Consider the following 26,285-nt stretch of genomic DNA (forward strand, 5'->3'; position numbering starts at 1 on the left):
ATGTGATCTATCCTGGAGAAAGATCCATGCGCATTTGAGAAGAAAGTGTAATCTGCTGTGTTTGGATGGAATGTCCTATAAATATCAATTAAATCTGTGTGGTCTATTGTGTCATTTAAAGCTTGTGTTTCCTTCTTTATTTTCTGTTTGGAGGATCTGTCCATTGGAGTAAATGAGGTGTTAAAGTCCCTCACTATTATTGTGTTACTGTCGATTTCCTCTTTTATAGCTGTTAGCAGTTGCTTTATGTATTGAGGTGCTCCTATGTTAGGTGCATATATATTTATAATTGTTATATCTTCTTCTTGGATTGATCCCTTGATCATCATGTAGTGTCCTTCTTTGTCTCTTGTAATAGTCTTTGTTTTAAAGTCTATTTTGTCTGATATGAGAATTGCTGCTCCAGCTTTCTTTTGATTTCCATTTGCATGGAATATCTGTTTCCATCCCCTCACTTTCAGTCTGTATGTGTCCCTAGGTCTGAAGTGGGTCTCTTTTAGACAGCATATATACGGGTCTTGTTTTTGTATCCATTCAGCCACTCTGTGTCTTTTGGTTGGAGCATTTAATCCATTTACATTTAAGGTAATTATCGATATGTATGTTCCTATTACCATTTTCTTAATTGTCTTGGGTTTGTTTTTGTAGGTCCTTTTCTTCTCTTGTGTTTCCCACTTAGAGAAGTTCCTTTAGCATTTGTTGTAGAGCTGGTTTGGTGGTGCTGATTTCTTTTAGGTTTTGCTTGTCTGTAAAGCTTTTGATTTCTCCATCGAATCTGAATGAGATCCTTGCCGGGTAGAGTAATCTTGGTTGTAGGTTCTTCCCTTTCATCACTTTAAGTATATCATGCCACTGCCTTCTGGCTTGTAGAGTTTCTACTGAGAAATCAGCTGTTAACCTTATAGGAGTTCCCTTGTAATTTGTCATTTTTCCCTTGCTGCTTTCAATAATTTTTCTTTGTCTTTAGTTTTTGCCAATTTGATTACTATGTGTCTCGGCGTGCTTCTCCTTGGGTTTATCCTGTATGGGACTCACTGTGCTTCCTGGACTTGGGTGGCTATTTCCTTTCCCATGTTAGGGAAGTTTTCAACTATAATCTCTTCAAATATTTTCTCGGGTCCTTTCTCTCTCTCTTCTCCTTCTGGAACCCCTATAATGCAAATGTTGTTGTGTTTAATGTTGTCCCAGAGGTCTCTTAGGCTTTTTCTTTATTCTCTTCCACAGCAGTGAATTCCACCATTCTGTCTTCCAGGTCACTTATCCGTTCTTCTGCCTCAGTTATTCTGCTATTGATTCCTTCTAGTGTAGTTTTCATTTCAATTATTGTATTGTTCATCTCTGTTTGTTTGTTCTTTAATTCTTCTAGGTCTTTGTTAAACATTTCTTGCATCTTCTCGATCTTTGCCTCCATTCTTTTTCCGAGGTCCTGGATCATCTTCACTATCATTATTCTGAATTCTTTTTCTAGAAGGTTGCCTATCTCCACTTCATGTAGTTGTTTTTCTGGGGTTTTATCTTGTTCCTTCCTCTGGTACATAGCCCTCTGCCTTTTCATCTTGTCTATCTTTGTGAATGTGTTTTTTGTTCCACAGGCTGCAGGATTGTAGTTCTCTAGATTTTTTGATGATGGCCATTCTGACTGTTGTGAGGTGATACCTCATTGTGATCTTGATTTGCATTTCTCTAATAATTAGTGATGTTGAACGTCTTTTCATGTGTTTGTTGGCCATCTGTATGTCTTCTTTGGTGAAATGTCTATTTAGGTCTTCTGCCCATTTTTTAATTGGGTTTTTTGCTTTTTGATATTGAGCTTCGTGAACTGGTTGCATATTTTGGAGATTAATCCTTTGTCTGTTGTTTCATCTGCACATATTTTCTCCCATTCTGAGGATTGTCTTTTCATTTTGTTTATGGTTTCCTTTGTTGTGCAAAAGCTTTTAAGTTTAAATGGGCCCCATTTGTTTATTTTTGGTTTTATTCCCATTACTCTAGGAGGGGGGTCAAAAAAGATCTTGCTGTGGTTTATGTCAAAGAGTGTTTTTCCTATGTTTTCCTCTAAGAGTTTTATAGTATCTGGTCTTACATTTAGGTCTTTAATCCTTTTGGAGTTTATTTTTGTGTATGGTGTTAGGGAATGTTCTCATTTCCTCCTTTTACATGTAGCTGTCCAGTTTTCCCAGCACCACTTATTGACGAGGCTGTCTTTTTTCCATTGTATGTTCTTGCCTCCTTTGTCCTAAATTAGGTGACCATATGTGCGTGGGTTTATCCTGGGCTTTCTATCCTGTACCATTGATCTATATTTCTGTTTTTGTGCCAGTACCATAGTGTCTTGATTACTGTAGCCTTGTAGTGTAGTTTGAAGTCAGGGAGTCTGATTCCTCCAGCTCCGTTTTTTCCCCTCAAGACTGCTTTGACTATTCGGGGTCTTTTCCATTTCCATAAAAATTGTGAAATTTTTTGTTCTAATTCTGTGAAGAATGCCATTGGTAATTTGATCAGGATTGCACTGAATCTGTAGGTTGCTTTGGGTAGTATAGTCATTTTCACAATATTTATTCTTCCAATCCAAGAACATGGTATATTTCTCCATCTTTTTATGTCATCTTTGATTTCTTTCATCAGTGTTTTATAGTTTTCTGAGTACAAGTCTTTCACCTCCTTAGGTAGGTTTATTCCTAGGTATTTTATTCTTTTTGTTGCGATGGTAAATGGGATTGTTTCCTCAATTTCCCTTTCTGATTTTTTGTTGTTACTGTATAGGAACACAAGAGATTTCTGTCCATTAATTTTGTATCCTGAAACCTTACCAAATTCATTGATTAATTCTAGTAGTTTTCTGGTGGCATCTTTAGGATTTTCTATATATAGTATTATGTCATCTGCAAACAGTGACAGTTTTACTACTTCTTTTCCAATTTGTATTCCTTTTATTTCTTTTTCTTCTCTGATTGCATGGCTAAGACTTCCAAAATTATGTTGATTAATAGTGGCGAGAGTGGACATCCTTGTCTTGCTCCTTATCTGAGTGGAAATGATTTCAGTTTTTCAACTTTGAGTATGATGTTTGCTGTGGGCTTGTCATATATGGCCTTTATTTTGTTGAGTTAATTTCCCTCTATGCCCATATTCTAGAGAGTTTTTATCGTAAATCGGTGCTGAATTTTATCAAAAGCTTCTTCTGCATCTACTGAGATGATCATATGGTTTTTACTCCTTAATTTGTTAATATGGTGTATCACATTGATTGATTTGTGTAAATTGAAGAATCCTTGCATCCCTGGGGTAAATCCCACTTGATCATGATGTATGATCCTTTTAGTATGTTGTTGGATTCTGTTTGCTAGTATTTTGTTCAGGATTGCATCTATGTCCATCAGTGATATTGGTCTATAATTTTCTTTCTTTATGATATCTTTTTCTTCTTTTTGTATCAGGGTGATGGTGGCCTCATAGAATGAATTTGGAAGTGTTCATCCCTCTGCAATTTTTTGGAAGAATTTGAGAAGGATCGATGTTAGCTCTTCTCTAAATGTTTAATAGAATTCGCCTCTGAAACCATCTGGTCCTGGACTTTTGTTTGCTGGAAAATTTTTAATTACAGTTTCAATTTCATAGGTTGATAGGTCTGTTTATATTTTCTAATTCTTCCTGGTTCAGGCTTGGAAAATTGTATCTTTTCAAGAATTTGTCCATTTCTTTGTGGTTGTCCATTTTATTGGCATATAGTTGTTTGTCTCTGTTTGTATTTCTGCAGTGTTTGTATTATAGTTGTTGTAGTCTCTGTTTGTATTTCTGCAGTGTCAGTTGTGATTTCTTATTTTCATTTCTAATTTTATTGATTTGCGTCCTCTCCCTTTTTTTCTTGATGAGTCTGGCTAATGGTTTATCAATTTTGTTTATCTTCTCAAAGAACCAGCTTTTAGTTTTATTGTTCTTTGCTATTGTTTTCTTTGTTTCTGTTTTATTTATTTCTGCTCTGATCTTTATGATTTCTTTCCTTCTACTGACTTTGGGTTTTCTTTGTTCTTCTTCTCTAGTCCCTCTAGGTATAGGGTTAGATTGTTTATTTGAGATTTTTCTTGTTTCTTGAGGTGAGATTGAATTGCTCTAATCTTCTCTCTTAGAACTGCTTTTGTTGTGTCCCATAGGTTTGGGTTGTTGTATTTTCATTGTTATTTGTTTCTGTGTATTTTTTAATTTCTCCTTTGATTTCTTCAGTGATCTCTTGGTTGTTTAGTAGCGCACTGCTGAGGCTCCATGTATTTGTGGGTTTTACAGTTTTTTTTCCTGTAATTGATTTCCAATCTCATAGAGTTGTGGTCACAAAAGATACTTGATATGATGTCAATATTCTTATATTTTCCGAGGCTTGATTTGTGACCCAAGATGTGATCTATCCTGGAGAATGTTCCTTGTGCACTTGAGAAGAAAATGTATTCTGCTACTTTCGGGTGGAATGTTCTATAGATATCAGTTAAATCTGTCTGGTCTATTGTGTCATTTAAAGCTTGTGTTTCCTTCTTTATTTTCTGTTTGGATGATCTGTCCATTGGAGTAAGTGAGGTGTTAAAGTCCCCCACTATTATTGTGTTACTGTCGATTTCCTCTTTTATAGCTGTTAGCAGTTGTCTTATGTTTTGAGGTGCTCTTCTGTTGGGTGCATAAATATTTATAATTGTTGTATCTTCTTCTTGGATTGATCCCTTGATCATTATGTAACATTCTTCCTTTATCTCTTGTGACAGTCTTTATTTTAAAGTCTATTTTATCTGATATGAGAATTGCTACTCCAGGTTTGTTTTGATTTCCATTTGCATGGAATATCTTTTTCCATCCCTTCACTTCCACTCCGTATGTGTCCCTAGGTCTGAACTGGGTCTCTTGTAGACAGCATATATATGGGTCTTGTTTTTGTATCCATTCAGCCAGTCTGTGTCTTTTGTTTGGGGCATTTAATCTATTTCCATTCAAGGTTATTATCGATATGTATGTTCCTATTACCATTTTCTTAATTGTTTTGGATTTCTTTTTATGATCCTTTTTCTTCTCTTGTGTTTCCTGCCTAGAGAAGTTTCTTTAGCATTTGTTGTAAAGCTGGTTTGGTGGTGCTGAATTGTCTTAGCTTTGCTTATCTGAAAAGCTTTTGATTTCTCCATCAAATGTGAATGAGGTCCTTGCTGGGTAGAGTAATCTTGGTTGTAGGTTTTTCTCTTTCATCGCTTTAAGTATATCCTGCCACTCCTTTCTGGCCTGCAGAATTTCTGCTGAAAAATCAGCTGATAACCTTATGGGGATTCCTTTGTATGTTATTTTTTGTTTTCCCCTTGCTGCTTTAATATTTTTCCTTGAATTTAATTTTTGTTAGTTTGATTAACATGTGTCTTGGTGTGTGTTTCTCCTAGGGTTTTTCCTATATGGGACTCTCTGGTCTTCCTAGACTTGGGTGACTATTTCCTTTTCCATCTTAGGGAAGTTTTCCACTATAATCTCTTCAAATATTTTCTCAGACCCTTTCTTTTTCTCTTCTTCTTCTGGGTCCCCTATAATTTGAATGTTGGTGTGTTTCATGTTGTCCCAGAGGTCTCCGAGATTGTCTTCAATTCTTTTCATTCTTTTTTCTTTATTCTACTTCTCGACAGTTATTTAGTTCTTCTAGGTGTTTGTTAAACACTTATTGTATCTTCTCAGTCGTGCCTCCATTCTATTCCCAAGATTCTGGATCATCTTTACTATCATTACTCTGAACTCTTTTTTAGGTAGATTGTCTATTTCCTCTTCATTTATTTGGTCTTGTAGGTTTTTACCTTGCTCCTTCATCTGTGACATATTTTTTTGCCATCTCATTTTATTTTCCTTTTTTTTGTGAGTGGGATTGTATTCCTGTTTTACTGGTTGTTTGGTGTGAGGCTTCCAACACTGGAGTTTATAGGCTGTTGGGTAGAGCTGGGTCTTGGTGCTGAGATGAGGACCTCTGGGAGATCTCACTCCAATGAATGTTCCCTCGGGTCTGAGGTTATCTGTTAGTCCACTGGTTTGGACTCAGAGCTCCCACCTCAGGAGCTTTGGCTGGACCTCTTGCTTGTGAACCAAGATCCCACAAGCTGTGTGGGGTGGCAAAAAGAAAAAAAAAGAACTATAATGAAGTAAAAAATAAAATTAGACTAGGAAACTAACGGCTATGTTAGAAAAAATATAAAAATAAAAATATAGATAAAACAACAACCAGAAGGTAAAACAGAACCAGAATAGTAAAAAGAGGAGAGAAAAAGAAAAAGTGGAAAAGGCCTTGGCTGTGGAGAGCAGGGCCTAAGCAGGGGCAAGGTTTGGATGGTGGCCGGGGCCTATGCTTAGGACCCATGGGGCTGGAAATGGCTCTGGGGGTTTGGGGATGGGGCTTAGGCTCAACAGAACAGAAGGGGCCCAGGCATGCCTCCCACCTCTGATCTCAGAGGGTGGGGGACCCCACCTGGGTTCCCAGCAGAGTCCCTGGGCTCGAGTGGGTGGGATATACAGCCTCCTGCTCCTCTCCTGCACCTCTGGTCCTGGGGGTCTCCTCCAACATGTCTCTCCTGATCTCCCTGGCCTCCCTCCTATGCCCCCAGGAACCACGTGGCCTGGAGTGGGCTTTGGAGGGTGGGGGATTAGCCTGGGAGCTTATCAGGCTTCCCGGGCCCGAGCGAGTGGGGCAAATGCCCTCTGCTCCTCTCTTGGCTCCTCTGGTCCCAGAGGGCCCCTCCTGCCTGCTTCTCCTGTTCTCTCCCGGCCTCCCTCCTATGCTCCTAGGACCAACCCAGCCCAGAGGAGACCTCTGAGGGCATAGGACCCAGCCCAAGAGCTGGGCAGACTTCCCCGGCTAATTGGGCAGGGGAAACTCTGGCCATGCTGCCCCCTGATCCAAGCTCCTGAGGGTCCCTCCAGGAATGGGAACCCCTCCCCTCTTTCAGCCACCCCTCAGGGGCGCCAGTCCTGTCTGGCCTCCACTTCTCTTCCTCCCTAAGTCCCCCCATGTCCTACCAGTTCGCTTGGGGGTTCTTCCCATCTCCTTAAGCGTCAGGGTCCCCCACCAGCATCTGGCAGGCACCCTAGTTGTGGGGAGATGTGAAGTCCGCATCTTCCCACACCGCCATCTTGACTCTGTCCCCAGTCCTACCATTTCTACTGAACTTTGTACTGGAGCTGTAAGCTGATTGCAGTAAGGCAATGAAAATACTTAAAAGGCCTAAAGTCCAAAAATAAACAAAACTGTCTCTATTGGTAGATGACATAATTTTTAACATAGTAAAACCTAAGGAAACTATAATAAAGATACTAAAAATAATAAATGAGCTAGCAAGCTCACAGATTACAATTAAAAATCAATTGTATTTTCATACACTAACAGGAAAAAAATTTGGTAAATGAAATTACAGAAATAATTCCATTTATAATGGCATCAAAAAACAAAATATTTGGAAATTTAACAAAGGCGATGGAAGACATTCACACTGGAAACTACAATACATTGATGAAAGGTAATAAAGGAGACCTAAATAAATGGAATCAATTTACTGGGGTTTATTGGTTTGAAGACCTGAAATTGTTAAGGCATGAATTCACTCCACAGTGATCTATAGATTTAGGGCAATCCCAACACAATCACGATAAATGTGGAACTAGTCTAGGACTGATAAACAGATTACAGAATAGAGAGTAACAGAATAGAGAGTTCAGAAATACAATCACATATTTTTGGTAGTTTTGACAAAGGTGCCCCTGAACTCCAAAAGGAATAGGAATGTCTTCAACAAATGATCTGGAAAAGGTAGATATCCATATGGGAATAATTAATTTCAAACACTATCTAATACCATACAGAAAAGTTAACTCAAGCTATAACATAAACTAAAATATATTAGCTAAATCTGTAAAACTTTAGAAAAATAAGCATAGCATAATATCTTTGAAATGTGGATTTAAGCAAAAGTTTTTGTAGACAAAACTAAGAAAGCAATAACTATAGTAGAAAAAAATATGTTAGACTTTATGAAAAGTAAAAAGTCTGTCATCAAAAGACATTAAAAAAATTAATAGGTAACCCAAAGACAGGGAAGAAACTTTACAAACATATCTGACAAAAGACTGCTATGTACAATATATTTTTTTAAAAAAAACCCTATAACTCAATAATTAACAGACAAAAGAAAATCTATTAAATATGAGCAAAATATTTCAACAGAAATTTGACAAAAGAAGAGATATAAATCACCAATAAGCACATGAAAAACTGCTCAATATTGCTTGTGACAGGAAGATATCTAATAAATTCACATGAAGATTTCTACACATCTCATCAGAATGGTTAAAATGAAAAAGAATGACCTAACTAAATGTTGGGGAGAATGTGAAGCACTTGTAACTCTCATACATTTTTAACTGGTGTGTAATATCGTATAACCAAATTGGAAAAACTCTGGCAATTTTTTATGAAACTAAGCATATGTTTACATTTTGACACAGTAATTCAAATCCTACATGTTTATCCGAGAGAAGTAAAAACACATGTTCACAAAAACACTTGTATAAAAATATTTATAGCAGTCTTTATTTATAATAGCCAAAGCCTGGAAATAGCTCATGATTCCATCGAGGACAATGGATAAAGAAGGTGGGATCCAGATGGTGGAGTTGGAGGACATTGAGTTCACCTTCCCTCATCATGAACACGTACATCAAAACTACAACTACATAGGGAACAACTCTCTCTGAAATTGACCTGAAGACTAGCAGAACATCTCTTATACCACCAAGACTATAAAGAAAGATCCACATGGAGTCTGGTAGGTAGGGAAGAGGAGCGCTCTAGTCTGGACCCACAGCCCTAGGGGGACCCAGAAGATAGGGGGATATCACAGGCTTGGGGAGTCCCTCTTGGGAGTGAGGTGTTCAAGTCACATAATAGGCACCCCAGCCCTGGGGTCTGACATTAGGAAGATGAGCCCTCTTAGCTGGTTTGAAAATCACTGAGGCTTGGGACTTCCCTGGTGGCGCAGTGGTTAAGAATCTGCCAGCCAGTGCAGGGACATGGGTTTGAGCCCTGGTCTGGGAAGATCCCACATGCTGCAGAGCTACTAAGCCTGTGCGCCACAACAACTGAAGTCCATGCACCTAGAGCCCATGCTCCACAACAAGAGAAGCCACTGCAGTGAGAAGCACGTGCACCACAACAAAGAGTAGCTCCCACTCACAACTAGAGAAAGCCCATGCACAGTAACGAAGACCCAATGCAGCCAAGAAATAATAAATACATAAATTAATTTAAAAAAAAGAAAATCAGTGAGGCTTACCACAGGGCTGTAAGAAACTGAGACTCTGCCCTTCAAGAGTACACACACAGACTTGCTTACTCCTAGTCACAGCATGGCAACAGCCAATTGAAAACTGCCTGGTGTTCTGGCTGGCTTGCCAGGAACACCACTAGCATAAACCCCCAGCTCTCACTGGGCTCCTGCTCCAGCCCCTTTTGCTCTGGTGCTGATCCCAACTAAGAGGCAGCCATTGCAAATGAGGGTGTGCACACTAAGAGGAAACATAGCTGGCTTGGGCCCTGGCACTGCCTTTGACCAGGGCAGAGGCAGCCGTTGCAGATATATGCATGTGTGCACACACTTAGGAGGGTGTAAAACCAGCTCCAGGGAGAAGACCACCATTTCTGGCACAAACATCCATGTTTACACTTGGGAGGAAATAAAACCTACTCAGTAGTATGGCCCCAACCTCTCTGGCCCCACCCAAGCCTAAAACTAGGGCATGCACACTGGGGGAAAATGTCAAACCATCACAGAAGTACAGCCCCAAGTCCTTGGGCCTTGGCGACACCCCCAACCAAGATGGAGACTGCCATCACACCCATGAGAGATCCAACTCCCTCACAGCTCCTGCTCCACCCCTTGGGTCCTACCCTTACCCCTGATAAGGTCGTGACTGCCATTGAGCATAGGAGGAGCCCTGACTCATACTTGGCTCTAGCTCTAGATCCTCCCACTCCAGCCCTACATCCCACCAATGCATTGGTTGCCACTGTACCCCTGGAGAAGACATAGCCTGTGCTCACTTCAGATCTCAGATCCAGCTCTCCCACCAAAGCCAGTGGGCACACACAAACTGCATAGGAATGCTCCCACACAGGACATGCCTTTAATACTGGGATAGGTAACTGTTTCATCTAATCTACAAAGACAGAGAAAGTTAAACAAAATGAAAAGACAAATATGTTTCAAAAGAAAACAAGGGGAAAAAAATCTCTGAAAAAACCCTAATGACACAGACACAAATAATTTACTTGATAAAGTGTTCAAAGCAATAGTAATAAGAATGCTAACTGAACTTGGGAAAAGATGACTGTAGTGAAAATTTCAACAAAGAACAAGAAGATGTAAAGAAGAACCAATCAGAGCTAAAAAAATAATAATAATAACAGAAATGAAAAGTACACTAGAAGGAATTAGCAGATTCAGTGATACATAAGTAATCTGGAAGACAGAATAATGGAAATTACCCAATCAGAATACCAAAAAGGAATACAAATTTTAAAATATGAGGATAGTTTAATGGACCTCTAACATAACATCAAGCATACTAATATTTGCATTACAAAGGTCCCAGAAGGAGAAGAGAGAAAGGGGTAGAAAATGTGTTTGATAAAATTATGGCTGAAAAATTCCCTAAGCTGAAGAAGGTAAGAGATATCTGGGAATAAGAAGCACAGAGTCCCAAACAAGATGAACCCCAATAGACCCACACCAAGACATGTCATAATTAAAATGGTGAAAGTTAGATATAAAGAGAAATTTAAGGCAACAAGAGAAAGAGTTACATATAAGGGTATCAGCTGATGTTTCTACAGAAACAGAAGTTTATAGCAATACAGGCCTTCCTCAAGAAACAACAAAAATCTCAAATAAATAACCTAACCTACCATCTAAAGCCATTACAAAAATAGGAAAAAAAAATCCTAAAGTCAGCAGAAGGAAGGAAATAATAAAAGAGCCTAAATAAATATAATAGAAACAAAAAAATAGAAAAGATCAATGAAACCAAGAGCTGTTTTTTGAAAAGATAAATAAAATTGATAAGCCTTTAGTTACACTCATTAAGAAAAGAACAGGCCCAAATAAAGTAAGAAATGAGAGAGGAGAAATTACAATTGATATCACAGAAATAAAAACAATCATGAGAGAATAATATGCCAAAAAATTGGACAACCTAGAAGAAACGGATATATTCCTAGAAACATAACAATCTTCCAAGACTGAATCAAGAAGAAATAGGTAATTTGAACAGACAGATTATTAGAATTAAAATTGAATCAGCAATCATAAAACTCCCCAAAAACAAAAGCTTAGGACCAGACCACTTCAGAGGGGAATTCTACCAAACATAAAGAAGTGTTAATACCTATCTGTCTCAAACTATTCCAAAAAATTCAAAAGGAGGGAACATTCGAAAACTCATTATATGAGGCCACCATTACCCTGATACCAAAACCAGACAAAGACACTACAAAACAAGAAAATTACAGGCCAATATCTCTAATGAATATAGATGCAAAAATCCTCAACAAAATATTAGCAAACTGAATTCAGCTATATTTTATAAAAGGATCATACACCATGATCAAGTGGGATTTATTCCAGGGAAGCAAGCATGGTTCAATATTCACAAATCAATCAGTGTGATGCACCGCATTAACAAAAGCAGGATAAAAATCACATGATCATCTCAGTAGATGCAGAAAAAGCATTTTACAAAATTCAGCATCCATTCATGACAAAAACACTCATCAAAGTGGGCAAAGAGGGAACACATCTCAACATAATAAAGGCCATCTATAACAAACCCACTGCTAACATCATACTCACTAGTGAAAACTAAAAGCTTTTCCTCTAAAATCAGGAACAAGACAAGGATGCACATTCTTGCTGTTTCTATTTAACATGTTATTGTAAGCCTATCCACAACAATAAGACAAGAAAAAGAAATAAAAGGTATCCAAGTTGGAATGGAAAAAGTAAAACTTTCACTATTTGTAGATGACATAACATTATGTGTAAAAAACCCTAACGTCTCCACACACACAAAAAAACTGTTAGAACTAATAAATGAATTCAGTAAAGTTGCAGCATACAAGATTAATATACAGAAATCCACTGCTTTTCTATACAGTAATTATGAAATATTAAAATTTTAATTTTAAAATTGCATCAAAAAGAGTAAAACACCTAGGGATAAACTTAACCAAGGAGGTGAGAGGCCTGTACTCTGAAAACTATAAAACATTGATGAAGCAAACTGAAGATGATAAAAAGAAATGGAAAGATATTCCATTCTCTTGGATTGGAAGAATTAATATTATTAAAATGGCCATACTTCTCAAAGCAATCTACAGATTTAGTGCAAACCCTATCAAAATACCCATGACATTATTCACAGAACTAGAAAAAGTAATTCTAAACTTTTTGGAACCACAAAGAACCCTAGATAGCCAAAGCAATCTTGAGAAAAAAGGACAAAGCCAGAGGTATCATGCTCCCTGACTTCTGACATACTACAAAGCTACAGTAATCAAAACAACATAGCATTTGCAGAAAAACAGACATATAGATCAATGGAACAGAATAGAGAGCCCAGAAATAAACCTATGCTCTTGTCAATTAATCTATGACAAAGGAGGCAAAAATATTCAATGAGGAAAAGATAGTCTCTTCAATATGTAGTGTTGGGAAAATTGGACAGCTACATGTAAAAGAATGAAATTAGAACTTTTTCTTACAATATATACAAACATAAACTCAAAATGGATTGTTCGGTCCCTGGTCCAGGAAGATCCCACATGCCGCGGAGCAACTAGGCCCGTGAGCCACAACTACTGAGCCTGCGTGTCTGGAGCCTGTGCTCCACAACGGGAGAGGCCGCGACAGTGAGAGGCCTGCGCACCACGATGAAGAGTGGCCCCCGCTCGCCGCAACTGGAGAAAGCCCTCACACAGAAATGAAGACCCAACACAGCCAAAAATAAGTAAATAAATAAAAAGCCTGCACGCAGCAACGAAGACCCAATGCAGCCAAAAATAAATAAATTAAAAAAAAAAAAAAAAGGATTGAAGACCTAAATTTGAGACCAGAAACCAAAAAACTCCAAGAAGAAAACATAGGCAGTACTTTCTTTGACAGAAATTATAGCAATATTTTTTGGATCTGTCTCCTCAGGCAAGGGAATCAAAAGCAAAAATAAACAAATGGGACCAAATCAAACTTAAAAGCTTTTGCACATCAGAGGAAACCATCAACAAAATGAACAGACAACCTACTGAATGGGAGAAGATATTTGCAAATGATATATCTGCTAGGGTGTTAATATCCAAAATATATAAAGGCTCATACAACACAATATCAAAAAACAAACAAAAACCTGACCAAAAACTGAGCAGAAAACCTGAAGAGACATTTTTCCAAAAAAGACACACAGATAGCCAACAGACACATGAAAAGATGGTCAGCATCACTAATCATCAGAGAAATGTAAGTCAAAACCACAGTATCACCTCATACCCGTCAGAATGGCTATCATCAAAATGTCTACAAATAACAAGTGTTGGCAAGGATATGGAGAAAAGAGAACACTTGTGCACTATTGGTGGGAATGTAAATTGGTAGAGCCACTATGGAAAACAGTATGGAGTTTACTCAAAAAATTAAAAATATAACTACCATATGATCCAGCAATACCACTTCTGGATATTGTATTCAAAGGAAACAAAAACAGTAACACTAATGTTCATAGCAGCATTATTTACAATTGCCAAGATATGGAAGCAACCTAAGTGTCCATCAACAGAGGAATGAATAAAGAAGATGTGGTACAGGGAGTTCCCTGGTGGTCCAGTGGTTGGGACTCAGTGCTCTCACTGTGGTGGCCCAGGTTCGACCCCTGGTCTGGGAAATAGTATACCACAAGCCGCGTGGTGCAACCAAAAAAAAAGGAAGAAGGAGTTGTGGTATATATATACATATATACAATGCAATATTACTCAGCCATAAAAGGAATGAAGTTTTGCCATTTGCATTGCAATAACATAGATGGATCTGGAAGGTGTTATGCTTAGTGAAGTAAGTCAGAGAGAGACAAATAGTGTATATTTTAACTTATATGTTGAATCTAAAAAAAAAAAGAATGAATATAACAAAACAGAAACAGATTCACAGTTACAGAGAACAAACTAGTGGTTACCAGTGGGGAGATGGGTAGGTGAGGGGCACGATGGCGAAGGGGATTAAGAGGTACAAACCACTAGATACAAAATAAATAAGCTACAAGGATGTAATGTACAGCACAGGGAATATGGCCAATATTTTATAGTAACTTTAAATGGAGGATAATCTATAAAAATATCAAATCATTGTGTTGTACACCGGAAACATATAATAAATCAACTATACTTCAATAAAAAAAATTTAAAAATAAGTAAAAGGATCTGGGTCAGAAAAAAAGGATAATGAATAAAGAAATTGTAATATATTCATACAATGGAAAACTTCATAGCAATAAAAGGAATGAACTACTGGTATATACAACAGCATGGACTAATCTCATAAATATTCTGCTGAGCGAAAAAAGCTGCACACCTAGAGTACATACCGATTCCGTTTATAGCATCTATAAACAGGCAAAAATTTCTATGGTAAGAAAAAAATCAGAACAGTTGTTGCCTATAATGAGTGGAGTGGGGGTTTGCTTGAAAGGGGCATGAGGAAGCTTTCTGGACTGCAGCTAGTATTTAGTATCTTGATAATGGGCTAGGTTACCATGTGGCACTCCATACAACTGCACTTTCTCTGAGGCCCTTGAGGCCAGCCCTGGCCAGCAGGCAGTATCACTTTACATATTGAAGCAAGCTAAATATTTTCCATTTCTGTCTGGTACTGGAAATTATTGGTTTACAATGTTGCAGATGCAGATGTGAGTCCTAGCTCTGTCACATATCACCTGTTGGATTTGGGGCAAGTTATTTTCAGTTTCCTCTCCGAAATGTGGCCATGCAAATTAAATTTCCATTGCGAGTTCCAGCATCACATATGAATTACACATGTGAATTTTATTCTAGTGAATTTACAAATAACTGAATGTATTATAAAGGTTATAAAAATTAGTGACTTTAAAATCTTGCTATTAGTGTTAGAACAAGAATTACATTAATTAAAACAATCTTTTGCTTTTCTCCCCCACAATCCTTGGCGTCCCTTTTCCCAGTTGTGAGCTATCAGTCATAAGTAAAGGTCATTTTAAAATCAGAAACGCTTATTATTTAAACAAAGTTATATATTTAAGATTAAGAACATAATATCGTGTGCACTATATAGTCTACATATGGTATTCTTCATTGTAATCTTTTGCCATGACTTTTTGGTATTCATAAGTAGAATAATTTACATAGTGCTTAACAATTCTAAAAATCTGTTTACTTACATTTTATCTTTTACTCTTGTACTGAAAAACAGGAGTGCTGGTTCTTGACTGTGGACCTCTCTCTGTGGGTGGCCAGGCCACTTCCTTCACCGTCTCCAGGTGCTAGAGAGCTGGCTTTTTCCAGTACATCTTTAAAAAACTGGCACCAAAGCTCAAAGCGTCTATTCCCCAAAGGCATATCACTGTTATGCACTCCCCATTAAAAAGAGAAAACAGCAGGAGGCAAAGTACCTCTGCCAGCACCCAGCCCTATGCCCCAAACACATCTCTCCAGGAAATTGTAAAAGCAGGGGACTCTTGCTCCTGCTGACACTCACCTGTGAGTTCCTGCCTGCATTATGCGGTGCTTGCTGCTGTGTGCCCTGAGCCTTTGCAAGATAACCTTTAAGTCATTGTGGGACAAATAGAGGCAGGAATTATTCATCTCATTTTACAGTAAGAAACACAAAGTCAGATGGATAAAGTGAAATGCTCAAGGTCACATATCTTGATTGATGTGGCATTTGACCTTCCTATGCCAGGATAAGTCATCAGTGATGTAGACTTCTTGATAATAATAGCTAACATATTACTTACTCTATACCAGATCCTCTCACAAGCACTTTATACTTATTGACACATTTAATCCTACAACAAACCTCTAGGACAGGGACCAATATTACCCCATTTTTACAGAGGGGGAAACTGAGGCAAGAGAAAGTTTGGTGTTTTCCTCAAGGTCTTAACTGATAGTAAGTAAGTTGCAAAGCTGTAGTTCAAATCTACATGGTCTGGGTGCAGAGTCCACACTCTTATTCTGGCTCTGGAACCCTTTCCCAGTGCTGGAGCTGTCCAACCATAGCTCTTCCTGGACCTCATAACCAGCTTATTCTGAGGAAAAGGAAAAGAAAGATCTCCCTGTCAGAGGTCAGGTTGGTGTTCAGGGCAGCCCCAGGAGGGCAGGGCAGGGTTTGTGGCCCACGTCACTGGTTAGGGCAGGGTGTAAGACCATAGGCAGCAGACATGTAGAGAGCTGATGGGATAGGTCAGTAGTCTTCACCCATTCAGACTCATTCAACACTTGATGACACCTATTTTTTCACGTCTCCCATTAGGCATTCAAAGTCATGCAGGACACTAACAAATACTCTTTGTGCAGGGCTGACCTATGTCCTGCAGGAAGTTCAACATCTCTGGTCCCTGTCCTTTCAGTGCCAATAATGTCCCTATCAAAGTGACAGCCAAAAATGCTCCCTCACATACTCTCCTACTCCCAATATGAACTCTGAGACGTGGTTCATTCTGTGCTGAGAATCACCCGTGTATATCTGTGCAAAGCCTTCAGGGATGATCTAGACTCAGGAGCCACAGGCAACTCATCTGCACCTCCCTGGGGTATATATACCTCCTATCTTTATGTACCTGGCCTAGAAGCAATTCCCAATTCCCGGGGATGCCCTAAATTTCTCCTCAACAAGGAGAAATTCTTCTTCTTCACCTCTTGTTTCACAAGCGATGTATATCAAGAGATTCTGGGCTCATCCATGTTGTTAGAGCTTCATTGAAGACTGAGTCCCAAGAAACAAAAATTGGAAGCAAAATGTTTGCATGACCCTCTTACAGGAAATAGTTAACTGGCTGGAGTGTTGGGGTGGGCTATAACCATGCATAGATTTTTAAAGAACAGCTAAGGCAGGAGCACCCCGGGAGGTAACCAAAATGAGAGAGCTGGTGAGCAGCTCTATGCCAAAGTTCTTGAAGACTGTCAGAAATCAGAGACAAAATATAAATGCCAAATCTCCAGGGCAGAAGCAAGCGTTACATGAGAAAAAGGATCAAAAAGTCAGGAAGCAGATGGAGATGGAATTTAAGAGTGAGCAGGCAAGGAACATAAGAGTAGGGATGGTCTGGGCTGACAGCCAGACTATTGTGTGTTTTGGGCTCTTTATTATTGCTTGGTGGTGATTGTTGCACAACTCTCTGGATATACCAAAAAATACTGAACAGTACATTTTGAAAGGGTAAATGTTATTGTATGTGAATTATATCTAAATAAATCTGTTTTTTAAAAAGTATATGATTGAAATAGATTTTTAAAAATCAAGAAGAAAGAATGTGGCAGGAAACTGTTTACCTAGTAATCCTAAAATCCTTAGATGTTAACACAAAATCTTTTGTGGATACATGGAACTGAAGGTGAAATGGCACCTCTAGCCAGGGCTTCTAGCAGTTACAAGTCATGACATCACAGATCTAAGAGAGCAGCAGAGGATTATGTGCACTAGTTTTCTTCATCTGAAAAGCAGGATGTTATCACCCTCTGGTATGTGAAAGTAAGGAGTTAATTTTCTACTCTGCGGTATTCAGAGTTATTAGGAATATCAAATAAGTATTAAAAATCATATTTTTATGCATTTCATGATATGATTCATATAAAATGCTTTCTTTAAATCATCTAAAATATGTTCTTAGTCTACAATTATTTTTAAACACATATGTGGTGTAGTTGATATCTCTCCATTGGTTTCTATTTTTTCCTTACCCGTATGAAACTCAGTCATGTCTCAGTGTACTAAAGCCAATCATTTAAGACTTGGCTCAGGTCTAGCAGAGCACAAATAAATATTAAAATGTAAAATAAACGCATAATGGATATTATTAGATCATGTTTAGCTCATGTCTAATTTTGCGGTAGATTGTATCATATTTGTTCTTGTGTCTAAGAACATTTTAAGTTTATTGAAAACCTCTGCAGAGTAAAGGAATGGGAATGTGTAAACACGGTTAAATAAAACAATGATTGTAACCTCCTCTTTGGATGTGTACCAGAGAAATGGAGAAAAAATTACAACTGTCATCAAAACGTTTAATTTAACAAGTAGGTATTCAGTGTACTGTTAATTTGTTTTCAAGATGCATTTTCAAATGTTCTTGAATCTTAATATAATTTAAATGAGGTGAAAATCAGAAAAATAGAACACACAATATGTCTTTGGCCAAAATGCCTGTGCTATTTTCCATTTAGTTGGCACTTTGTAAGTGACTATTCAAGAATTCTAGTAAAAGATACAATGCATTTATCCATTAAAAATATGTACTGAATCCAATCACATGCCAACTACTGTGCTAAGAACAGGTTATACAGGTGCCAACTTGTACACAGTCTTTGCCCGCATTGGGCTGTGAGTCTGTTGGGAAGGCAATACATGAACCTACAAAGCTAAATGTAACATACTGTGTGAGGATGATGATAGGGAGAGGCATTGGAAGGTCCATAGAAAGAGTATTTAACACAATGGGGTGAAAAAAGAATAGCAAGAAGACTTAGAAAGACTTTGGGAGTAAGGCCTGAGCCAAGTCTTACATAGGAATTACCCAGGTAAAGAGCAGATATGGGAGCTCACAACAGGAAAGGATTCCAGAACAAAGGGATGAAATTAAACAAGGAGCAGAAATGACAAATAGCATAGTGAATGGGGAGTTTGCTAGCAACTGGATTATGATAAACACGGTGTTGGGAAGTGATGAGATAGAGGGTGACAGAGGCAGAGGGGCCATGTGTGCACTCTAAGAGATTGAGCTTTATCCTGAATGTGTTAATGACGGACTGAAAGATTTCAACAGTTGACTAATGTGGTTTGAATTGTATTTTGGTTACATCTTTATGACTGTGTATAGAAAGCAGTTAGTTTAAGTATGTTAGTGGTACTAAGGAAGAAAAGAGGAAAATTATTTGAGAAATATTTGGGATGTAATAAGATCTATACACGTAGAGCAATTGATTAGAAATGAGTTAGTGAAAGAGATTTTTTATCTATGTCATTGGTACATCTTTTTATTTTTCATTGCAGTATGGTTGATTTACAATATTATAATAGTTTCAAGAATACAGCATAGTGATTCAGTATTTTAACAGATTGTACCCCATTAAAAGTTATTATAAGATAATGACTATAATTCTCTGTGCTATACAATGTATCCTTGTTCCTTATCTATTTTATACATAGTAGTTTGTATCTTTTAATCCCATACCTCTAGCTTTCCCCTTGACCCTTCCCTCTCCCCACTGGTAACCACAAGTTTGTTTTCTATATTCGTGACTCTTTCTGTTTTGCTATACACATCCCTCGTATTATTTTTAGATTCCACACATAAGTGTTATCATACAGTATTGTGTCTTTCTCTGTCTGACATTTCATTAAGCATAATATTCTCTAGGTCCACCCACATTGCTGCAAATGGCAAAATTTCATATATACACACATATGCACCACATCTTCTTAATCCATTTGTCTGTTTATGGATACTTGGGTTGCTTCCATATCTCAGCTATTGTAAATCGTGCTGAAATGAACGTTGGAGTGCATGTATATTCTCAAATAAGTGTTTTCATTTTTTTCTGGATATATACCAAGGAGTGAAATTGTTGGATCAGTTCTATATTTGTCTTTTTGAGAAACCTCCATACTGTTTTCCATATTGGCTGCACCAATTTACATTTTCACCAACAGTGTACAAGGGTTGCCTTTTTTCCACATCCTTGCCAACACTTGTTCTTTGTAGACTTTTTGATGATAGCCATTATGACAGGTGTGAGGTGATATCTAATTGTTGTTTTGGTTTGCATTTCTCTAATAATTACTGATATTGAGCAACTTTTCATGTGCCTGTTAATCATTAGTATGTTTTTTTTGGAAAAATGTCTATTCAGGTTGTTGCCCAATTTTATGATTGGATTGTTTCTTTTTTTCACATTGAGTTGTTTGAGCTGTTTATATATTTTGGATATTAACTCCTTGTTGGTCATATCATTTGCAAATATTTTCTCCCATTCTGGAAGTTGTCTTTTCATTTTGTCATTTGTTTCCTTTGCTGTGCAAAAGGATTTAAGTTTAATTAGGTCCCATTTGTTTATTTTTGCTTTTACTTCTTTTTCCTTAGGAGACAGATCCAAAAAAAATATTGCTATAATTTATGTCAAAGAATGTCATTCCTGTGTCCTCGTCTAGGATTTTTATGGTTTCATGTCTTACATTTAAGTCTTTAATCCATTTTGAGTTTATTTTTGTATATGGTGTGAGGAAATGTTCTAATCTCATTGTTTTACACATAACTGTCCAGTTTTCCCGGTGCCACTTATTAAAGAGACTGTCTTTTCTCCATTGCATATTCTTGCCTCATTTATCATTGATTAATTGACCATAGGGTGCATGGGCTATTTCTGGGCTCTCTGTTCTGTTCTATTGATCTATATGTCTGTTTTTGTGCCAGTACCATGCTGTTTTGATTACTGTAGCATTGTCATATAGTCTGACATCTGGAAATGTGATGCCTCTGGCTTTGTTCATTTTTCTCTAGATTGCTTTGGCAATTTGGGGTCTTTTGTGGTGCCATATGAATTTTACAATTATTTGTTCCAGTTCTGTGAATAATGTCATGGGTATTTTGATAGGGATTGCATTAAATCTGTAGACTGCTTTGGGAAGTATGGCCATTTTAATAATATTAATTCTTCCAATCCAAGAGCATGGAATATCTTTCCATTTCTTTTTATCATCTTCAGTGTGCTTCATCAGTGTTTTATTGTTTTCAGAGTATAGGCTTTTCACCTCCTTGATTACGTTTATTCCTAGGTATTTTATTCTTTTTGATGCAGTTTCAAACGGGATTGTTTTTTTCACTTTCTCTTTCTGTATTTCATTATTAGTGTATATAAAAGTGATAGAATTCTGTATATTAATCTTGTACAACTTTACTGAATTCATTTATTAGTTCTAATAGCTTTTTGTTGGAGGCTTTAGAGTTTTCTTTTTTTTTCCAGTTTCATATTTATTTATTATTTTTAAATTTATTTATTTTTTGCCTGTGTCGGGTCTTCGTTGCTACATGTGGGCTTTCTCTAGTTGTGATGGGTGGGGGCTACTCTTCATTGCGATGTGTGGGCTTCTCATTGCAGTGGCTTCTCTTGTTGCAGACCACAGGCTCTAGGTACGCGGGCTTCAGTAGTTGTGGCACATGGGCTCAGCAGCTGTGGCTCATGGGCTCTAGAGCACAGGCTCAGCAGTTGTGGCAAACAGGCCCAGTTGCTCCACGGCATGTGGGATCTTCCCAGACCAGGGCTCGAACCTGTGTCCCTGCACTGGCAGGTGGATTCTTAACCACTGTACCACCAGGAAAGTCCCCTAGACTTCTCTATATAAAGTATCATGTCATCTGCAAAGAGTAATGGTTTTCCTTCTTCCTTTCCAATTTGGATGCCTTTTATTTCTTTTTCTTGTCTTATTGTTGGGGATAGGACTTTCAATACTATGTTAAATAGAAGTGGTGAGAGTGGACCTCCTTGTCATGTTCCTGAATTTAGAGGAAACACTTTCAGCTTTTCACTGTTGAGTATGATGTTAGCTGAGGGCTTGTTTTAAATGACCTTTATTATGTTGAGCTATGTTCCTTCTATTCCCACTTTGATAAGAGTTTTTATCATGAATGGATAAAATGAATGAATTTTACAATGAATTTTGTAAAATGATAAAATTCATTTTACAATGAATTTTGTAAAATGCTTTTTCTGCATCTACTGAGATGATCATGTGATTTTTATCCTGCTTTTGTTAATGTGGTGTATCACATTGATTGATTTGTGAATATTGAACCATTCTTGCGTTCTTGGAACAGAACCAGCTTGACCGTGGTGTATGATCCTTTTTATATATTGTTTTTGTTGAGGAGTTTTGCATCTATATTCATCTAAGATATTGGCCTGTGATTTTGTTTTGTAGTGTATTTTTCTGGGTTTGTTATCAGGGTAGTACTGGACTCAGAGAATGAATTTGGGATTATTCCATCCTCTTCAATTCTGGGGAGTATTTTGAGAAGAATAGGTATTACTTCTTTATATGTTTGGGAGAATTCCCCAGTGAAGCCATCCAGTCCTGGACTTTTGCTTGCTGAGTCTTTTTTTCTTTTAATTACATATTTAATTCCACTACTAGTGATCAGTCTGTTCAGATTGTCTGTTTCTTCTTGACTCAGTTTTAGCTAGTTGTATGTTTCTAGAAATTTCTTAATTTCTTCTAGGTTGTCCAATTTGTTGGCATATAACTGTTTGTAGTAATCTCTTACTATTTTTTTGTATCTCTGTGGTATTGGTTGTTATTTCTTCTCTTTCCTTTCTTATTTTGTTTATTTGGGTCCTCTCTCTTTTCTTCTTGGTGAGCCTGGCCAAAGGATTATCATTTTTGTTTACCTTTACAAAAAAATCAGCTCTTGATTTCATTGATTTTTTCTGTTTTTAAAAAATCTCCATTTCATTTATTTCCTCTCTGATCTTTATTGTTTCCTTCCTTCTGCTGAAGTTGAGCTTTGTTTGTTCTTCTTTTTCTAATTCTTTCAAGAGGTAGGTTAGAGTACTTATTTGAGATTTGTCTTGTTTGTTGAGGAATCCCTGTATCACTATGAACTTTCCTTTTAAAACTGCTTCTGCTGCAACCTATAGATTTTAGAGTGTTGTGTTTCCATTTTCATTTGTCTTGAGGCATTTTCTGATTTCCTCTTTGATTTTACTGTTGTTGACCCTGTGGTTTTTTAGTATCATGTTGTTTAGTCTCCACATGTTTGTTCTTTTTCCATTTTTCTTCCTGTAATTGATTTCTAGTTTCATACCATTGTGATCAGAAAAATGCTTGAAATAATTTGTCTTCTTAAATTTGCTGAGATTTGTTTTGTGGCATAGCATGTGATCTATCCTGTACAACAATCCAAGTGCACTTGAAAAGAATGTGTATTCTGCTTGTTTTGGATGGAATGTCCTGTAGATATTTATTGTGCATTTAAGACCACTGTTTCATTATTGATTTTCTGTCTGAATTATCTGTCCATTGATGTAACTAGGGTGTTAAAGTCCCACACTATTATTGTATTATTCTCAATTTCTCCTTTCATGTCTGTTGTTATCTCCTTTATATCTTTAGGTGCTTCTGTACTGGGTGTATATATGTTTACAAATGTTATATCCTCTTCTTATATTGATCCCTTTAACATTATATAATGCACTTCTTCATCTTTTGTTATAGCCTTTGTGTTAAAGTCTGTTTTGTCTGATATAAGTCTTGTACCTCCACTTTCTTCTTATTTCTCTTTGCATGATATATCTTTTTCTATCTCTCCATTTTCAGTCTGTGTGGGTCTTTAGCTCTGAAGTTAATATCTTGCAGGCAGCTTATATGTGGATCTTGTTTTTTATTCAATCCACCACCATATGTCTTTTGATTGGAGCATTTAATCATTGACATGTAAAGTAATTATTGATAGGTATGTACTTAATGCCATTTTATTACTTACTTTCCAGTTGTTTTTGTTGTTCTTCTCTGTTTATTTATTCTTTCTGTTTCTTCCCTTGTGCTTCTACTAGTATGATTGTGTTCCTCTCTTTTTAGTTTTTGTGAATCTATTGTAGGTTTTTGACTTGCATTTACCTTGGGGTTCATATATGTTGACCTATATTTTCTTGTTTTAAACTGTTAGTCACATAAGTTCAAACACATTCAGGAAGATCACATTTTTTACTCCTCTCCCCCTGACATTTTGTGTTTTTGATCTCATATTTTACATCTTCATGTTTATCCCTTAACTTTTAATCTTCATTCTGGCTTATTTAAGTGGTTGATCCTCAGTCATGACTATATATTTGCCTTTCCTAGTGAGATTTTCCATTTCCTATAGATTCTTGCTTCTTTTCCACTTAGAGAAGATGCTTTAACCTTTCCTTTAGGGTAGGTTTAGTATTGATGAACTCTTGTTTTTCTTTTTCTGAGAAGTTCTTTATCTCTCCTTCCATTCTAAATAATAATCTTGCTGGGTAGAGCATCCTAGATTGCATGTTTTTCCCTTTTATCACTCTGAATATGTCATGCCACTCCCTTCTTGCCCACCAAGTTTCTGCAGAGAAATCAGCTGATAGCCTTAGGGGGATTCCCTTGTATATGACTCTTTGTTTTTGTCTTGCTGCCTTTAAAATTCTCTTTAATTTTTGCTATTTTACTTATGATGTGTTTTGATATGGGTCTGCCTGGGTTCAACTTGTTTGGGACCCTCTATGATTCCTGTACCTGAGTATCTGTTTCCTTCTTCAGGTTTGGGAAGTGTTCAGCTATACTTTATTCAAATACATTTTCATTTCCCTTCTCTCTCTTCTTCTGGGAGAATGTTGAGTGTGAATTTCGAGTTGCGAATATTGGTATGCTTAATGTTATCCCAGAGATCTCTAAATTGCTTTTATTTCTTAAAATTTGTTTTTCTTTTTGCTGTACTGATTGGGTGATTTCCACTATTCTATCCTCCAGATGACTTGTGCATTCTTCTGTATCACTTAGTCTGCTGTTCATTCCTTCTAGTGTGTTTTTTATTTCAGCTACTGAATTCTTCATTTCTGATTAGGTATTTTTTATTTTCTAGTTCCTCATTAACGTGTTCAATGTTTATATCAATTCTTTTCCCTAATCCAGTTAATGTTTTTTTATTACCAATGCTTTGAATTTTTTATCTGGTAAATTGTTTAATTCTGTTTCATTATTTATTTTTTCAGATGTTTCTCTCTTGCTTTTTCAATTGTGAGTAGTTCCTCTGCCTTTTCATTTTGCTTAACTTTCTCTGCCTCTATGAATTTAGGTGAAACAGTTAAGTATTGCAGTCTTGAAGAGGTGTTCTTATGTGGGAGCATCCCTATACAGACTGAATGTGCCCAATGCCTTTGGTGGGAGACCTGATTTGATGAGGACTCTAGGAACATCTTTTCTCAGGGAGTGCTGGCAGCTATCACCTTTTTGGGAAGTGGGGCTGGAGCTGGAGAGGCTAGAGCTGGCACCAGGTATGACTCAGGTCTTCCCATCTGCTCAGTGGCCAGCACCACCCTATTGGAGGCAGAGTCTGATCCCAAGTTGCTAGAGCAGAAACCCTGTGGGTTGGGCCCAAGCTTGCTCTGTTCCCTTTAAGTGTGTGTTTCTCCTTCTCCCTGTACCAGGACCCTTGTCCTGGAGAGGGGGAGTGTTGAAGCAAGTGGGGCCCATGTACAGACAGAGTACCAGTGCTCTGCCTGTGCAAGAACCTGCACCTCTGCTCGGATGCAGCCTTGGATGCAAGCCCCTTTTGTCCCCCACAGCCTATGAGTGCCCCAGCCTCTGCCATCCCTGCCCTGTTGTGGAACTGCTCCACAGGGCAGGTGGGGCCTGCATGGATTCTTGGCATGTATACGAGGTAAGCTATGGTGGAGTAGCCACCATCAGAGATCTGGGCTGCTTCTGAGGCACTGCTTGAGAAAACAAGCAATGGCCACCACCACCCCACGCAGTCTCTGTCCCTGGACCAAGTCACTTCTGCATCCCATGGTCATGTCTTTTACTGGGTTGTGGCCACTTTAGATCCTGTGCCATGCTGTGACATGAGTGAGTAGGGCCACAGCATTCACTCGGTCTGGGCTGGAACACATGACATGGTGGTTTCAGGAAACCTGGCAGCCATTAGAGCAGACCTCTCTCTGCCCTGCCTCAAGGTCTAGCCAGCATATGCAGACTCCTCATGAATGGAGTCCAGGCTTCCCACAGGTCTTCTGTTTGTCCCAGTGTCCTCCAACCAGCCAAGGAGGTTTATCTCCCCTGTGTAGGACCCTAGGACTAGAGCGCCCAATCTGTGGCTCAACCTGCTCACTTCCCAGGGTGGTATCTGCCCATGTAATGTCTCTTTTCCTCTGATCCCCTCCCAGGGGCACAGATCCCAACCCAATCAATTTTCTTCCCTTCCTACTCAATTAC

At 37.9% G+C, this 26,285-nt stretch overlaps 1 protein-coding gene across 8 annotated transcripts in view; it reads left to right on the plus strand.

Annotated features, from left to right (window-relative positions):
* Positions 1-26,285, plus strand: part of LOC309629924 (phospholipid scramblase 4-like) — a 69,257-nt gene that overhangs the window by 34,159 nt on the left and 8,813 nt on the right. For 4 of the 8 annotated variants that reach the window (XR_014245288.1, XR_014245289.1, XM_082394529.1 and 1 more), the window contains one exon: positions 3,438-4,727. The exons of 3 other annotated variants lie outside the window; for them this stretch is intronic. Coding sequence is in view for 2 of the 5 variants with exons in the window: in XM_082394524.1 (XP_082250650.1) it covers positions 3,438-3,461 (24 nt within the window). In the remaining 3 variants the exon portion in view is untranslated. Of the gene's footprint in view, positions 1-3,437; positions 4,728-8,596; positions 17,817-26,285 lie in introns of those variants that run through there. One more of the 8 variants, XM_082394523.1, reaches the window with a different exon arrangement.

Source organism: Balaenoptera borealis, assembly GCF_965194805.1.
Source record: "Balaenoptera borealis genome assembly, chromosome: 5".
NCBI lineage: Eukaryota > Metazoa > Chordata > Mammalia > Artiodactyla > Balaenopteridae > Balaenoptera > Balaenoptera borealis.